General features: G+C 44.2%; 1 protein-coding gene across 1 annotated transcript; it reads right to left on the reverse strand.

The window, feature by feature from the left end:
- Positions 1-1,507: 1,507 nt before the first annotated feature.
- Positions 1,508-16,698, reverse strand: wrap53 (WD repeat containing, antisense to TP53). The gene is made up of 11 exons (XM_083639662.1): positions 16,519-16,698; positions 15,590-16,065; positions 15,305-15,491; positions 15,061-15,156; positions 13,229-13,337; positions 10,994-11,082; positions 7,764-7,987; positions 6,831-7,042; positions 5,155-5,258; positions 4,895-5,038; positions 1,508-4,066 (listed from the first exon to the last, which is right to left on the reverse strand). The coding sequence occupies exons 2-11, from the start codon at positions 15,876-15,878 to the stop codon at positions 3,850-3,852; spliced, it is 1,671 nt and encodes a 556-aa protein (XP_083495788.1). The 5' UTR covers positions 15,879-16,065; positions 16,519-16,698; the 3' UTR covers positions 1,508-3,849.
- Positions 16,699-17,229: the final 531 nt, after the last annotated feature.

Raw genomic sequence — 17,229 nt, forward strand, 5'->3', positions numbered from 1 at the left:
GCATTTGGTCTGCTATGTTGTTTTATACAATATGTACTGTTGTAATTGTGTATTGCTGAGTGACATAACAAGTGACAAAACAACCACTTTGGCACTTGGCCTATATAGCCTTGCACTTTGCACTGATCACTGGCACTTTAAACTGCTAATTTGTACTTATATTGTGTTTAACTTTGTCAGCACTTTATGTTTATTTTTTTTATCCTTTTGTGGTTTTATCCAGGATGTTGTTGATGTTATGCCTGTTTTCTATGTTTTTATGTCTTGCTGCAACCCAAAGTGCCCTTCTGGGACATACGAATCAACTTGAACTTGAACATTTTACTCAATTCAGGTTAAGGTCTTCCCATAGAAAACCAGTGTAATAAATTGTGTTTAAAATGATACAATATTCAAATCAAACAATATGCATAATATCCATCGGTTCAAAGGCGACCAATACCGACTGGAAAATATCTGATTTTTAGTAAAGGTCACACTCGGACCAATAACGAAACGACTGTTTTGTGTTTGCATCAGTAGAAGGAAGAACAGAGTGAATGACTCTGAGAACATGGCCAAATCAAATTGGGTCAAAAGGAGAAAGGTAAAGAAAGGCAGGGATAGCATTAGCCTTTTTCACTTCCCACCCAATTCACCCATTTTGTGTCTAAAAGGCAGGAGGTAACACAGGTGCAAGGAAAACATTAACAATGGGACACCTAAAATGTCCTAAATGGATTGGAAGTTGGAAACCCTCCTTAGCGTTGTTTGCACCTGTTTCTTCCTGAATTTTAGACCAAACAATTGTGAATTGGGTGGGAAGTGAAAAGGGCGAATTGGATGGACTGTGCAGTGTCTCACCTACCATGCGTTAGTGCAGGACTCTGTGGGCAGACATGGCAATCTGGTTCAGCATCCTCTCTAAAGACTCGGCGGTGTCAGATGTGGTCTTTCTCTTGTCACAGCCAAAGACTTTCTGTCCCCCCAGCAGCCAACAGCAGGCACCCTGAGGTGATAAGGATGACATATAGACAGAGACAAGTCCAGGCCACCCCCGCCACCAAAGTGGCAATCACCACTCCACTGGATCAGTAATTAGTTTTTTCACACTCTCTCACTCCACGTTGGCTTCTTCTCGTCGTCTCTCACCCTACTTTTCTCTCGCAAGGCGGAGGCGGTCGCTAGGCAACCCGCACAACACAACAGCGGCGCTCTCCAACTTGGCACTCGGCTCGGCCTGCCCCTGTGGTTTCAGACAATCAAATCCATGAGTGTGTGCACTCAGACAGAACGTGTATGGGAAAGGTGAAAGCTATGAATAGTTTCCATCTCATAAGCACAAGTTAATAGTCCCCTGAGCTTTTAAGAGCCGCCTCTTGACTGGAGAGTGTCAAAATCATCTTGCAGTCATCATAGAATTATTACAGGGCATCCAAATCGCCGTAAAAAACAAAGAATGGAAATGAACAGGCCTGTAAATCTGTGAAGAGAGCTGCTTTTAATTCAGTCTGACTTGAATAAGAGACCATCGTAAAGCCACTTGTAGACAGAGCCATCCATCTAGAGCAGGGGTTTTCATAAAGCCACTTGTAGACAGAGCCATCCATCTAGAGCAGGGGTTTTCAAAGTCTGAGACTGTGGGCCTCTCCCCAAACAACGCTTGGAAAAAGAACCCCCGCCCCCCACTCTATTCCTGGGTGGCTATGGGATCATGATTGTTTTTTTTATACCATATAGACACTCAACAATTGATCCAAGATGGTCTGATTTTGCGGTTTGACAAGATTATACCAAATGCAATTAAAAAAGGTCTGTCTGAAGGCATTTATTTGTTTTCGACTGTGGGAAAAACAGTCAAAATTCCACAAAACTGGCGATCTGGAGCATCTCTTTTGGTTAAAGGTAAACCAAATCACACACATTTAGGCTATTTTATGCTAATCTCCTCTTGATGTAATATTTTTTTCACTGCCATTCACTGAGCCTCCCCCTTTGAAAACCTCTGATCTCGAGAGTGATGTGAAATCGGCAAGGCCGAGACGGTTCCTAGTGCTGCCTGGTACAACGTGTTCACAATAAATTGGCGTTATCTTTTCAGGCACCAAACACATTACAAGACATTAAGCGCAATAGTTGTGGATATTGCTTGCCCGCAACATTTAGTTCCAAGAAGTAAAACCTGAATCACAGGAGGCTTATAATAACATTTCTAGACTCCCCAATGTTGTATTGTCTGAAGACACAAGGCTTTGGCTGGGCAAATCTTGAACCTGCAAAGGACCCCATGGATAGCAAAATAAGGATTGATCTGCTACATTATTAATGCACTTCTATACAAATACCGTGTTGTGTGCTACAACATAACCGCTCACCCAGATACAAATGTGATCCGATCACATTCTGTATTAACGCATACAACAGAGACAGCTGTGAATATAGGTGCACCCACTTTGAATATATATATATAAAACAATTTCACAGATTTGTTATGAGGTTACAGTAACGAGTACATTCGAAAACTAGAATGATCATCATGGCTTTACAAAAATAGACATTTCATAGGCGTGCACAGAGCGACACAACACCACCGTGGCACATCCAAGAGTTAAAAAGAGAAAATCAAAACAGGAGATCCCATCGACCGGCTTACAAAATACACAAAGCTTGAGAACAAATGGCACTTACTGTTAACTAGAGAAATTAGGAATCTCCAGAGGGGGCAGCATCGCAGCCACATACAGGTGAACAAACCCACAGAAACAACTCAGACTGGAGGTACGGTCAGCAGAAGGGACACTGGGCTAATCCGCTTTTCAACCAATTCAGGAAATGGATTCTCTCGGAAATTCAAGTGGGAAAATTTGACTAAATTCAATAAAAAAATAATCCTCCATCTTCAATCACTGGATTTCTGAATTGAGATGGATTTGACCTTCACCCCGTCCACATGCAGCTCCATTGCCCGTTGGGTCTCAACCTGAGTATGGGTGGGGGGCCTTTTATTAAGGAAACGTTCAAACTACGCTGCTTTCCAACATTGACCACAGCCTTGGCATGTAGATTCAACCCTGGAACTTAGTTACCACCTTGACATTAGAGGAACAATAACTGAGCCTTTCAGACATAGAACCCTATTGGTCCGTTTCATGATTAGAGATGTGCGACATTATTTCCAAATCCTTTCATTTAAACACGGGCACTAAAACACTGCCAGGAATAGCGTATAGTAAAGGCTGTAACTAGTAGGTGATATGTTAATATTCGCTCTCCAAAATTACTTGGATAGAATTAACAACTTTGGCTGTATATGTACACTGAAAATGTACATTGGCTGTTCGATTAGTCGATTAATTGATCGTCAGAAAATTAATCGTCAACGATTGGTATAATCGACTCATCGCTTAGACTCATTTTTAAGAAAGAAACAAAAAATCCTCTCTTCCCAGCTCCTTAAATGTGAATATTTTCTGGTTTCTTTAGTCTTCTATGACAGTAAACTGATTATCTTTGGGTTGTGGACTGCTGGTCAGGACAAAGGAAGACATTTGAGGATATAATCTTAGGTTTTGGGGGAAAAGTGATGGACATTTTTCACCATTTTGTGACATTTTATAGACCATAAGATTCATCCATTAGTCGAGAAAATAAGGGACAGATTAATCGATAAAGAAAATAATCGTTGGTTGCAGCCCTATTCCAAGACTTCATGTCACCGAATGCAACCTGACTCGTAAAACAAACCCACGATATACCGTTAGCTCTCACCACATGAAAAAGTCCCAAAATAAGCATCACACGGCAGGTGTCGTTCACTTTGATCCAGAACAGAGGAGGAGGAGGGCGTGAGCTGGTTGGAGTAACAGGCACTTAAGCATCCACTGGTGCTGTACTCTGCTGCTGGACGCCCTCTGCGGCCGGGCCGAGCGGGCCGGCCCACCACAGCTTCAGGGCGTTGTCTTGGCGCGTCTCACGGGGCGACGTCACCGCCTCGCCCTCTGAGGCGGAGTCGCCCTCGCTGTCCCCGGGCCACAGGAACTGCCGCTGCCCGCTGGACGACGCCAACAACGGCATGAAGGGATGAATGCTGGAGGAGAGGAGGAGGGAGACACAGAGGCAGAGAAGATCAATGAGAAGGAATCATGAATGCACATTCATGGCAACACTGTAATAGAACTAATTCATTATGAGTTTATTTGAATGTGATCTGCAAACTATTATCAAACATATTCGATCAAACGCATAGTAATTTGTTGCACTACTTATAGTACTTTTCCACTACACCTCCAAAATTGGTGTATCCATTTCTTATTAGAACAATTAATTTTCCACTCCGGTGCTTTTGTGTGAGTGAGAGGAACCAAACAGTAGAGTGCAACAGGCAGGCAAACAGCGGCACAGTCAGTGACAAGGATTTAACTACCTCAATTTACACAAGTGCTTTATTACACATATTCACATACATGATTTGCATATGTAAATTCTCTCGGCTGGCCTAGAGCTGTTGGTGGCTGCTCTCTGCTTGTGCTTTTCTATTGCAAACAGTTAATTTGATTTATTTTTTGCTTCGTGAGATTTGACATGTTTGCTTTTGTTTATGCCTTTTTGCAAGTTATTTTCTTCGTTTTTGTACCAGCACACAGTTTAGAATTGAGAACCATGTTCTTTTCATCTAGTCACAGTGCATGTCTGTGTCAACTGAGAAAGACAATGACGATTTATGACTCAAACAAATTGGGACATGGTGGTGGGATAAAACCACTTCAATCTGATATTCAAAGGAGATGATAACTTAGCTTTTAGATTTGTAACTGTACTATCATGACCAAAGATTCCGCAGATATTTGCTACATTACTCAACAGTGTTATGCGTCACCACCCAACACTGATGGGTGACATTTCTTAGCAACAATACCTGATGCCATTGGTGCAGTCCCAGTGGGCCTGGAACTGGAGCTGAGGCTGCAGTAGCTCCTCACTGCCAGCAGAAGGAGCTGTTTGAGTGTCCCATATCGACACCACTCCCTCCGTGTCCCCACTCAGCAGGTACCTGCCTGACCTAGACAAGACACAAAGAAACATCCATGGACAATAGAATATAATACAAGTGGCACAGGTGAAAGCAGCCCTGTGACATCTCACTGAGAAGCGTTCTGGCTGCTGAAGTCAACTCACATGTCCAGGTCAAAGTAGATGCGCTGGTTAGTGTCCACGCTCCTCTTGAGAGAGAACACCACCTTGCCTGGCTCCCTTAGGTCCCAGCACAGGATCTCGGGATCCTACACGCACGCACGCACACACAGACAGACCTCTGAGATATATGAATTTATTTATGTCGATGAGACAGACAGACAGACAGACAGACACAGACACACAGACACAGACACACACACACACACACACACTCACTTCACAAGAGCTCTTGTCCATAGCTGTGCTCAAAGTGGGCGTAATGAGGAGAAGCAGTGCTTACTGTGTGCGCCCACATGCAAGGCCAGAGTTTCACTGCTCTACGATTTATCTCCCAGACTTTCTACACCAGGGGTGGCCATTTTTTGAATGCGGGCCAGAATAGATCATGTGAAAATACCGGGGGGGGGTCGCTACTTCTCGCATGATATGGGGTATTTAAAAATAAACAACAACAAACATACAATACAATTGTACTCTTAAGGATTTTGTTTGCCATCTGAAAACATTCGTTCTGCCTGTGTTGTTCCTACTTGGTGCTTGTCTACAAACTGTATGATAGTGCTGTCATCGTTAGGTGAACAGAAAAAAATGCAAATCGAACTTGCTTGATTAAACAATACTTTGTGGAGGGACACATATAGTATATTTTGAGAGACAAGCCGTGGACCGCTTAAAATCAATCCACGGGCCGCAATTGGCCCCCGGGCCGGACTTTGGACAATCGACATGACATTCTGAACAAATCAACAATTATTTTCTTCGCTGATGTTCTTATGGAGGAATGCTAAAAGTTTCTCACCTCACTTAAATGCAAGAACATGTGCTGAGGTGTTTCCAAATGAGGTTAATATAGTAAATAAATAGATAAAACAAATATATAAAAAAGACAAAAACTAGGTGTTAAAAACAATTGGCGTAAAACTGAACTATAAATACAAAGACCATAAAAACACTAAAACTGAACAAAAATCATGTCTACATCAAATTAAAAAAATATATAGTCAAATGTGTTTTTTTTATGTCCAGGATAAAAATAAAAATAATTTGGGACAGAAAATATCGGGTACATTTTTGTGACATGATAAAATAATTGATTTTAAAAAGAAGAAGAATGACCTTTTATCCTCTTTTGGGGATCAACAGAAAATCACAAAATATTTTTAAATGTGTAAGTTTAGCATGTCTCTAAGGAGGACTTTACATAGAATGTGTCTAGGTAGATAGAACTAAACACAGTCAATTCATAAAATTGAGCAAACCTATAAAAGACAACCATAGCGAAAAACACAAGGTAAGCAAAAGCCCATTTTAGCAAGGCAAACAATCTAGCTATTCTACAGTTCTAAAATAGGCTACCCGGCACCCCACCCCAGCCAGTCTACACCTTTGTCTTGAACGTCAACAAATCCACACAAAACTCGTATCCAAAAACGTCAATAAATGCTATAACGCTTGTGTAAACCGGTTTATAATGTGGAAACCGCTTTTGCAACACGAGATCTGAGCAAATTCATGCGTTTCCTAGTTGACACACAAAGCCCACTCATGGTGCGTGTGTTCGAGAACAAAAACCCAAGCGCAGCCGCGTTTTTACAGCCCCCTCTCTCCTACTGCTGAATGCAGGTCTGTGTGTTGAACGTGTGTGCGGGTGCCCTCACCTTGCGCCCTCCGGTGTACAGGTAGTTGCCGTCGGGGGAGAAGAGCAGGTGGGTGAGGCCTCCGTGGTGCCGGGTGGGCAGCAGGGCCAGAGGGGTCCCGTCTTGGCAGGAGTAGAGGCCGGCGCTGCGAGAGTAGGAGCCACAGGCGTACACAGACTGGCAGGGGCTGAAGGCAAAGCAGGAGATGATGCCACTTTGGCCCTGCTTCTTCACTGCAGGGGAGACCGGAGACAGTTGGCACGGTGTTCAGGCTTTCCAACAGGTTCCAACAGAACAACAACTCCCATTCATTTCTAATAGAGTTGTCACGATACCAGAATAACTTGTCTTTGATACAACTACACCCAGGAAAATATTGATATGTGCTACCATTTTCAATACCACGGGAGGGAAGAAATTAAGAATTTCCCATCTTTCTTTATATTGTTTTCATGTTAAAATATAATTTTAACGTGAAAATACATTTTTGATTGACAGGTGTCGATCGCCGTCATGATTTGCCCCTTTTTTTTTATATACTACTTATATACTGCACAAGCAAGCATGTAAGCAACTAAACAAATAACACAGACGCAGACACCCAAATGTCCAAACTAGTCCCTCAATATCCGAGAACGCAGGGGGAAATCCCAGTGCAAACGAGACAGATGGACGGACAGACATACGCTCGCTTGTCCATAACACAGGCCCGATACAACTCATTCAAACTTTGCAGTTACACAACAGATCCCACCGAAACGTATGACCCCCCCCCCCCCCATCCTATTGCTGCACCAATAGTCCCAACCCCACTTTGTGCCCCTCACTAATTCCCACTTTATAAATAATTAAACACACACACAAAATGTGAGGAGACTGATTTCAAGCTGAGCCCAGGCTCTGTCTAGCCCCAGACGAGTACCCCGCTGTGAGAGAGTAAGCTGGTGGTCTGACCTACGGTGGGTCTCTCCTCACAGTCTCTGCCGGGTCGCTCGGTGTGGAACACGCGGACGGTCTTGTCGAAGCCGCAGTACAGCCGCGAGCCGTCGGGCGAGAAGCAGAGGGAGTGGGCCGCCGTCAGCTCGTCCAGGTGGTTGTACGGTCGGAAGCTGGCCCGCACGTCCCCGTAAAAGGCGTCCCACACGTGCACCGGGTTGTCGCGGCTACTGCTGGCTAGACTGGAGCAGGCAGATAGCACAGAGGCGAGCGAGGGAACAGATGAGAAGAAAGGCAGAGAGGGAAAAGATATTATGACAAACAGATTGATGGAGCGGGATCAAGCAATAGAGAGAGAGAGTTGATGATGGATGATGAGGGTAAAAAATAGTCCTGAGAATTCTTTTTGGGTCAAGTAAAGCTTTATTGTCCCTGAAGGCCAATTTGCTTTACAGCTAGCATTCATTGAAACATAGTACAAATGACTCATGTAAGAGGTTCAATACACACATAGAAAACCGCAGAAGGACGATGTAGCGCACAGTGAATATAAGGGTATAGGTCAGGATCAGTATTTGTTCACACAAGCAAACTGGAGGAATATACACACACACATATATACATATAAACATATATATATATATATATATATATATATATGATACACCATAGTATCGCGATATTTTGCCTGACGATATTGTATCAATATTTACATTTTTTTTTTTTTTTTTTGCAGGCCATGCCATGCCAGGTCACCTGCCCGAAGTGCCCGATGTTGCAGTCCACGCCTGCAGTGGTGTATTGAGTCCAGAGAAGCTTAATAATGTAGCCTACATGTGGGGCAAAAAATAAATAAAAAATAAATACTGCATGTTTTACTTCCGGTGAGGTCAAGGAAAATGTAGGAAAAGGAGTTAGACAATATATCGAAATATTGCAATATTCAATATATCGCAATATCGGTGATATCACAATATCGCAATACTATCATATCGTGACTCAAGTATCGTTTTAGTATCGTATCGTGGCCATCTGGTGATTCCCACCCCTAATATATATATATATATATATATATATATATATATATATATATATATAAATTTATATATATATAGCTAGCTAGCTAGCTAGATATAAACATGTTGGCTTTACACTTGGGGAACCTGTACCTGTGCCACAAAAGTTGCTACTTAAATTTTAAAAAGGAGGTTCCTGGGATTCCTTTAACCTTGGTCATGCATTTCAATCACTATTTTAATGTTCTTGTTTCAAAGCCCAACAGCAGCAGCCCTCAGAATGCATTAACAGCAACAGATCCAAAGCGATCACCTGAGGTGACTCACTCACTGCAGTATGAAAAGGATAGCTGCTGTCACCTGTGCCTTCATACAGAGGCAACACCAGAGCACACTCTGATTTATTCAACTCAGGGGCAAACCCAGAAGCATGGCTTTTTAACTCCAACTGTTGGGCACTGAACAAACGCTCAAACATCACTGCAGCTCAATTAGACAAAGGAAATTAGCCCCGCCCCCTAGCGCTGCTGCCGTGTTCCGCTGCGGCCCCTCTGAGCCGCGGCTTTGTTCCCATGCAGGGAAATGCCCAATTATAATGCTAGCCCGCTGCTAGCTTGGAGCGCTGCCCAGAAGCCAGCGCAACTCCACCCCTTCTTCCCTCTCTACAGGAGAGGGCATGGACAACGCGTGCCTTCTGGCAGATGGAACGGTCAAGGAGGGGAGGAGGAGACGCAGCCAGAGACAAAGGGGAGGATGTTGATGCGACAAGTGGGGGGAGAAGGAGAGACCAAAGCTAAGAGATGGATGGGCTTAACAATCCCAACCTTTTATCTTGCTGAGCATTACAAGTCTCCAGCGAGAGTGCCAACTTCACTCTTCCACCTGTCCTGCAGGAGGCGCTCTCTGAAGTGCAGCAGTGATCTGAATAAGATGAAGGGCGTCCGCTGTCGGGCTCCTGCTATCATCCTGGTCCTCATCACAGAGCGAGAGATGCTGCCTGGCTTTGAGAGACACCCGCAGGCCTCTCAAGTGGCTCATCGTGCTCATTAAACGTACCCTCGTGCTGTTTACACAACTCTCACCCCCAGACCCCCATCTCCTCTTCTCTCGCCCAGGAAAGGCGGTCTGATGGCGGGGTGGAGCGGTGCCCATGCTGGGCCCCGATCAGAGGGAAGCCCCGGGTGGCGGGGGGCAACTTAGAACTGGAGGATGATGGGAGTTGGGGGTGGGGCAGCGGCGGCGGCAGCGCGGGAAACACGGCGCGCGCGCTGTTGGCAACCGGGCCTCGGCTCGTTAGCCGGTCTTTACCTCTTTTGCCGTTGAGGATGAGCATTCTCCACGGTGACGGCTGGCTGTTATTGATGCCGGCTTGGCCTCGGCGCACACGCACAAACACACAGCTATGTCATAATTATGGCATTTTAAAAGCCTCCAGACACGGATGAAAAGAGACGAGCTCAAGTCGGGGGAATCGTGGGACCCTTTAGGTGGTGTCTGGAGTGCTGTTAGCGGGCTGAGGCACACACGACGAAGGCCAACCCCTTGCTCATAATGAGAGACATGAGAACGCTTTTACAGCCTCTCTCCACGCCGGCAGCCGGCTCCCACATCCATCCAGCGCAAATAACACGGCGATCAAAGACTGAGTCAGACGCGCACAACACTCTCTGCTCTACTCTGTCTATTAGACAGGCTTAAACACACACTTTCTTACACACACACACACACACCTAAGAAACACCAATGGCTCTCAGTGGCACACCCCTCAATAAACAACCTTATACCCTTTTCTGCCTACACCCTTCACCAGCTTGCAGGTTGACCTCCAGAGTGAACTTTAAATGTCTTGTTTAGCTTAGCCTAGTTCAGGGGTCAGCAACCTATGGCACGGGTGCCACCTCTGGCACGCGAAGGGTTAATCAGTGGCGCGGCAGCACACAGTAGCAATAAGTGCACAATTGATTTTTTTTGTGTGTGTAGAAATGTTGAAATGTCCTCCTGCCAAATGACCCATTTCACAGCCATTTGCAGTTACGCGGCCTGTTATTTAGGATGCTACTCTGCCTCCGATTGGTTAGCCTCCTTGCATTCCATATACATTCCAAAACAGCAGAGAACAGATGACAATGTCGGTGCGAAAGACAAGACAATGTCAGGTGCTCTAGCTAAAAAAAACCTTGGGCACACTGATTGACAAGCAAATTTGAAAATGGCAAGAGAGGCTGAACTCACAAGCAGGAGTCTGGGTCCAGGGAGCTCATCTTGGGGTACCAGCAGTAGTCGTAGATGGTGTCTCCCTCCGCCATCCTCAGCACTGGACTCTGAGAAGATGGCCAGGTATGCAAGGAATGAAGCACAGGGCATGGAGTCATAGTGGGTCAATGAACTGGTCTCATGAGGTACTGACACTGGTGCTGGATATTGGGCTGATAGCAGGCTAGAAGACAGTCTCAAACACTGTGCACAGTGGTGAAGTCCATTCTCCACAGCCAACAGTAACATGGCAGAAATAAAGCAAAGACATCAAAAAGCTCAATTTTAAGCACATTTCCCAAATAGAAAGATGTTAGATCTCGGTAATGGAGCACAGTGCATTATATCTTATATCTCAATGATGTTTGCTCAGTGACATCGCTCTACTGGCCTGTAATGGTTTGCCACTTTGAGGTTGGCCTATGTTTAAATACAGAATGTATTTAATCAGCTAAAATTGGGCTACATTCACACATTTTCTTAAGCATTTTACTTTAACTGATTGAAACACATGTAATAAACACATGTAAACACATTAGCTGATCATGACACACAATACATGCAGAATTGAAGCTCAGCCGTGACATACTGTGAGTATTTGTATGAAACGCTCAGACAACAACATATATACAATAAATCACTCTAAATAAAACCAGTAGCAGACATGAGTTCAACATGAGGGACCAATCAATGATTATGGATTCCGGGTCTTCTTGGTGAATTGGTATCATTCACCAGTGAAAGTGTGAAAAAGTGAAAAACAGATATTTAGTTTAAACACTAAATCCGATTGGCCAAGACACGCGGGGCGGGGTATGTTTGCACAAGGAAAAACGAGCGGTCACCACCTCGCTGACAAGCTGAGGGTTGCAGTTCATTTCTGTCTGCAACTAGTCACACATGACATATCTATATCATATAAAAAATGACAGTTTTCTGTGCTTTTCGTTTATGCGCTATAGTAGTTGCTCAGAAAAAACATCCACTTAAGAAACCACAAACTGTTAGCAACTTATAGCAAGTATAGTGTATATTAACAAATGAATACTGGGCTGCTACTATGGGCCAATAAACATATTGATAAAATAAATCTGTTTGTAACATCTCAAACCCCCAGTGGAGAATCTCAGGAGTCAGGACATAACGCAAGTTGCTGGTTTGTGGTACTCAGGGTTCCCACACCTTGTTAAACAATTCAAGGACTTTCCAGGCCCAATTCCCTCAAATCCAAGGACCCAACACGGCATCGTTTGAGACACGGATGAAGGTTAATTACTGGTACAACACTGAGCATTTTTATCATGAGAAATAGGAGCTTTACAGAAGCTCTCACAGGCAACAATTAAAAAGAGAGGCTTGAATGTGTGAACAGTCCTCAACTGTGCCAAACAACTTCAATTTCTATTCTTGCACAAAATATATATCCAAGCACTGTCAATGACCAATGTATGTCCATTTAAAAAAAAAACTTTCAAGGCCTCGATTTTTTTTTTTAATAAAATTCATCACCACCATCTTTACAGGAGCTACGAGCAAGATTTTCGATTGTTATTAAACAGTATGATTACAATATTGATGCATCACATCTTACCTATAATAGTAGCTGAGACCAAAGCCGTGTGAATCGGAGATTGCTCTCTTAAGTCTCTGTCTGTCTAAACTCGCGTCAACAGGGGGCTCTCTCTCTCTCTCTCTCCTTACCGCCGGACCGGATAAACCCGGAAGTGAAACCCGGAAGTGAAACGCAGCTGCCTGCCTTACCCCGTTCGCGCTGCCTAGCAACATACCATAAACAAGTAGAATGCCATGCATACTCTCGCGAACATCTCCCGTTATATTCTAACAGGTTTTTTGGAAGTTATTTTGTGGTTATGGCCGAAGTGGCTGCTGCAAACCGTTTCATTTCACTTCCTGATCTGCCCTGGCCACAGAGAGACTAACACTGGCCGATTCACTCTGGGTTCAAGCGAGACTACTCTGCGTTGGTCTCGTCTACTATTAAGAGGTAAGTTGTGATGCATTGATATTAAATTTAGACTGTTTAATAACAATCGAAAATCTTGCTCGTAGCTGCTTTAAAAAAAACTGTTCTAAACAATAGCAAAGGAGTGCAAAAAGATACAGACTCTAGTCTAAAATAGAAGATTTGGGAAGCTGTGCAACATCGATCGTGGCCGAAACACTAGTCAGCATGTAAGCTATCAGTGCGCTCACCATCTCAGGAATCAAGTCCCAGTTGTAGCTGTAGATCTCTGGTGGAATGTTGTACACACGCAGCACATTGTCTGCACTGTTGGTCAGGATACATGCACCATCAGGGGCCCTAGGAGATGAGATGAGAGAGGGTGCGTCAAGGACAAAGAGGTAGATGACATACCAATTATAGCCAACCTGCACTACCACTTTTGTATGATGAAAGGCTCGGATTTCAAACTGGAAAAACATTATGTTGGCTTGTTTGGAAACGTTCACATATATACCTATATACATACCTTGTTGCCTAAATAGGTACCTAGTTTGGTACCATATTCAATTTGTTTACATTTATTTACTTTAATTGTGAAATGTTTTTCCTAAACAGATTATTGGATTGTGTATTTCTTGTAACTGGAAAATTGTACCCAATTGAATCTATGGCCCAATTCCAATTCGCCCCCTTACTGACTCACCCCCTTAGAGGCGCGTTCACGTGAAGGGAGTGAGGGCTTATTAGGCTCGGAGTGAGCCCTTTCTGCCCCCTTACCGTAAGGGTGCAGCTGTGGCCACTTACGGAAAGGGAATTGCCCACAATGCATAGCGTTGACGTATAAAACGGGGAAGGCTGCAAATATCTGTCAAAAAAATGTTGTGTTTGATGATGTTTGATGTGTTTGCGAGTGCGCTGGAATGCCTTAATTGACAATGAAACATTACATTAATAGGGATTTCAGATTAGACAAAAATATTATATCAGAGGAATGGAAGTAGTTATTTTACACAATCCTAGAATAATCATCGATCATTTCTATTACAATTGCAATCTACAACTTTTTGATGAATGAGAAATAGTTTTACCGAATCTGTATTGTACAGTATTGACATTGTGTATAATGTTGGGTGACATGTCATTATTACGCTTATTTTAATTATAATTCCACATGTTGCAGATTTTGCAGTATAGGCTACATTTATTTTTAAATTACCTGTTGTCCACTCTGTAGAGCCAGAGCCTAGATGAGAACAGACTCATCAGGGAGTCTATCCCTCAAACGCCTTAGGTTTCTTGACAATAAACAATATATAGCGAGCCTCAAACCTGCCAGAGTCAACATCAGTGCAAAGGGCCCTGCTGTCCCAATACTCCTATTTATTAGGGATGTCCGATATTATCGGCCTACCGATATTATCGGCCGATATTAGCATAAAAAAATCGATATCGGAAAATATCGGTATCGGTTTTCATGCCGATTTTTTTTTATTTTATATAAATACAGGGGGAGTCTCACTGAGAGCAATGCTCTCTTTTTCAGGAGTGCCCTGTTCACATTCACACACACATTCATACCTGGAAGCTGACCAGTACAACCACAGTCTGATCTGTTGGCCACTGAGCAGCTCCACTGGAGCGGTTGGGGTTAAGGGCCTTGCTCAAGGGCACCTCAGTGGTGGTAATGAGGGAGGGGCAAGCGCTGCCTTTTCACTTTCCCCACCCAGATTTATCCTGCCGGTCCCGGGGATTGAACCGACGACCTTCTGGTCACAAGCTCGCTTCTCTAACACTTACAACTTTAACACAACATGCATATTATATATTAAACTCTTCAGCTACATTAAGCTACATTATGTAACTTGTTACGTGAAATTTTGGTGGAAAAAAAGCCCGCTTATATCGGTATCGGTTGATATCGGTATCGGAAATTAAGAGTTGGACATTATCGGATATCGGTAAAAAAGCCAATATCGAACATCCCTACTATTTATCCAATGTGGATCCCTTCCACACTTGATGACTCAACCACTTTCAGATGGCGGCCATTAGAGGGAGTGGTAGGAGTAGGAGGAAATACCATTTGCAGCCTTTGAGGTAGTTCTCTGGGAAGTTGGAGTACTCAGTCCAGGAACCAGCCAGCATCTGGGGATTCTGGGTAAAATCCAGACCAAGGCTGCAGAGAGTGTAAAACAGAGGGATGGACAAACAAACCCACACATCGCCTTACTGACAAGAATATTTCATGAAATCGCTCACTAGCTAGGCAATCCTTTACATCTATGCAAATTAGAGCAGACAAAAAAAGAGTTTCCTCCACATACTGCTGTCCTTCACTGGGGCTGTCTGCAGATCCATTAGTGTTCTGCTCCTCCTCTGTTTTCGCCTCTCCTTCTTCTAAAGGAGCATCATGACCTCCATCTCCGTTCTGATGGCATTCGACTTCACGTCCTGCACTCACAGCCTCCTCCTCCCCTCCTTGACATCCTTCCTCACATTGCAGGGGGGCTCCTGTTCACAGGAGATTTGAGTGAGTAATGGAATGTAAAGGTGAACAATGGTATGGACAATTTAACAGTGATGCATCTTCATGGCTGAAGATACTCCACCTTGTACTGGTGGGGCTGGGTCTTCCCGCAACAAGCCAGCCTGTGCTGCGGATTCTCCGTGTGTGTCACTGTCAAGGGACTCGGCAGGCAGCCCCGGGTCCTGTTCCTCCTCACTCAGCCTGGGCCGCTTGGCAGACGGGCAGGCCCCTTCCTCCGGGGTCTCACTCGGCTCCGAGCGGTCACCCTCAGGTAACGGCGGCATCTGTTGAGGGGGCTCATTATCGGCCTCTGCGTCTTGCCCCACACCTGCCACGCCGCCGCCTTCGCCGCTCCCCACCGAGTCAGACATCTCTTGTTTGTTGCTCAATCCCTCCTGTCAAGTCCTCGAACGTTACCCGGGGTCAGAGTGCCGGCTTCCTTGGCCTGTGTCTGTCTGTCAGACGTGGGTGAGGTAAGTGCTACTAGGGTAGTGCTTCTTCCTGCAGTGTGGATGTTTGAGTCTGCTGGGGGACGGGGACATCACAGCACCCGCTAGCCTGGATACAGAGGGGCACACAGGGAGGGGAGATCATAACACAATAACATGGCAACAACATAAAAGCACTTCTTGCAGAAAAAATGTAAACACCACTGTCAGTAAAGAGCCTGGCAGAAGTACTTGGAGTTAATACTAGCTAATGAGTTACACTAAACTACACAAACACTAGCGTTAACAAAGCACCTGTGGCTAGCCGTCGACGTGCCCACAGTTTAAAGAAAACAACACTAATTTAGTTGGCTAGTTAAAAGTTGGCGATTTAATAACGTTGACACGTTAGTAAACTTAGATTACCTTGGGTTTACTATTCTATATACCTAATGCCATTGTATAACTTAGATTTGAAGACGAAATGCTTCAGCGTTTCACCCCAAACACCGGCCCCCTCCAGCAGTAACGTTTGGTAATACTATCGTTAGCTAATGTTGCTAGCAGACTGCTAATTGCCTACCTGTCTGTGTTGTGGCTGGCCCTGGCCTCTGATTCTGCTCGGATTTCGATCAAAACACGTTTGTTTTCACCTGTGTCGATCTTTCCCCTTAAACTGGAGAGTATGAATGACACCGAAACGTCTTCGAAGTCTTTCTAAATATGGACTTTGTTTTATTTTTAGTCACCAGTTCAATGCGAAAAGTTGTAAACACTGGGGGCGGCCATGTGGCTGAAACTATCGCGAGAGTTTCGTTTGATGACGTAGCGGGACTTCTCTCTCTCTCCCTCTCTCGCTCTCTATCAGTTTCATGATGTGTCTTCTGTGAAGCAGTATTATGCGTTTTAAATTGTCAAATAAAACGTACTTACTTTACTCTCTCTCTCTCTCTCTCTCTCTCACACACACACACACACACACACACACAGATCAAACTACTAATAGGCTACATTTTCCTCTCACCTGTAGTGCTATATCCATCTAGATTGCTTTGTGAATAAATATGTAAAACATTAAAAATTTTATTTATTATGTTTGTTTGGGAAGGAGCACTTTGGACAGTTTGAAGTGCTCACACACACACACACACACACACACACACACACACACACACACACACACACACAGCTCTCACATACAGCCACAACATCACATCACCATGATCAGAGCCTCACAGGGACCATTTTGTGTCGAAAAGTCAGGTTAAACACAGGTAGGAAGGCTGAAAAATTA

The sequence above is a fragment of the Poromitra crassiceps genome (assembly GCF_964638095.1).
Source record: "Poromitra crassiceps genome assembly, chromosome: 7".
NCBI classification, from domain to species: domain Eukaryota; kingdom Metazoa; phylum Chordata; class Actinopteri; order Beryciformes; family Melamphaidae; genus Poromitra; species Poromitra crassiceps.

Bases quoted from the DNA above. Each gene is read 5' to 3' on its own strand.
- wrap53 (XM_083639662.1), bottom strand. From the start codon at position 15,878: ATGTCTGACTCGGTGGGGAGCGGCGAAGGCGGCGGCGTGGCAGGTGTG. The intron at 11,083-13,228 runs GTGAGCGCACTG...CCATCTTCTCAG, and splicing joins GGGACTTGATTCCTGAGATG to AGTCCAGTGCTGAGGATGGC. The intron at 5,039-5,154 runs GTGAGTTGACTT...TGTCTTGTCTAG, and splicing joins ATCTACTTTGACCTGGACAT to GTCAGGCAGGTACCTGCTGA.